The sequence below is a fragment of the Capsicum annuum genome, unplaced genomic scaffold (assembly GCF_002878395.1).
Source record: "Capsicum annuum cultivar UCD-10X-F1 unplaced genomic scaffold, UCD10Xv1.1 ctg49604, whole genome shotgun sequence".
NCBI lineage: Eukaryota > Viridiplantae > Streptophyta > Magnoliopsida > Solanales > Solanaceae > Capsicum > Capsicum annuum.
The window spans coordinates 1-1,024 of NW_025857405.1; the positions used below are offsets into that span (position 1 = coordinate 1).

The 1,024-nt window shown below is 38.3% G+C and overlaps 1 protein-coding gene across 1 annotated transcript; it reads left to right on the forward strand.

Moving 5' to 3' along the window:
- Positions 1 to 6: 6 nt before the first annotated feature.
- LOC124892677 (putative late blight resistance protein homolog R1B-23) lies at positions 7 to 1,024 on the forward strand (the record flags this gene model as incomplete). Its single annotated transcript, XM_047403902.1, is given in 1 exon segment — positions 7 to 1,024. A coding segment is annotated over 1 exon segment (921 nt), but the record flags the coding sequence as incomplete, so codon positions are not given.

Genomic DNA, 1,024 nt, shown 5'->3' on the forward strand with positions numbered 1-1,024 from the left:
TCCCTAACACAACCATTTAGGAAACCAAAGAGTAGAAAGAAACCTGAAAATTCAACTATATTTCCTCCTCATTCAGCTTCACAAACTTGTTAAAAAAGAGCTGATGTCTTCTTCCTATGAGTATTTGTCTACAGGGAGATTTTATGACCTCTCTCATTTAGATAAGCTTCGTCAAAAATGGGAGTTAGACAACCCGGGAATATATAACTGGAGTCAAATTAATGTCATTTATATGAATCTTAAATTCCTAGATATGTTTCTCAGCTTGCAGAGCTTCACAACTGTATGCTGTGATGTTACACAGAAAGTCCAAGCTGTTTTTCCTTACGCTGAATCTGAAATCAAAAGAATCGACTATTTGTTCGAAGTTAAATCCATGTTCGATAAGTTGGAAGAACAGATTTGGGAGATTAAGTTGGAAATCAGAGATGAATACTCCTTTCCTGAAGCATCACAACCACTTCCCTCCAACGTTGCTATTCCTGAATTTGTGAAGAGATTCATTGATAACGTTGTAATGAATCTTAGTGATTTGTTGGTGATTCGTCATCCTTTTTATTGGTCTTGGTTAGTTCCTGGCTCCAGCAGGCAACAAATGGAAGAGGTTGTAAAGGAGTTGAAGTTACTGAGAAATTTTGTCTACTTTATTTCAGACAGATGCACTGATCCTCAAAGTCAACATACTTTCTTCACTCATGTTTTAGTTGTGGCTGGTCATGCGGCAATGATTTCCTGGGTGAATTTGCCAAACCTTAAGAGCAAAGACATAAAAGTGGCTTCAGCTAAAATGAATGCTTCATTTTCTGACCTTCAAATGAAGATTCAGCCCATTCAACCATGTGTCCGCAAGATCTATATTGATGTCCTGCAAGCTCTAGAATCAGGATGGCATCCAAATATCCAAGCTGAGGATGTTGCTGCTTATAAAGCTGGTTTTGTGGAGACTCTCGTACACTGTTTGGAAGAGCTACCCATTACTTTCAAGGATCATATGGCAATGCTCAACTACTTGAAAGCCAATCTC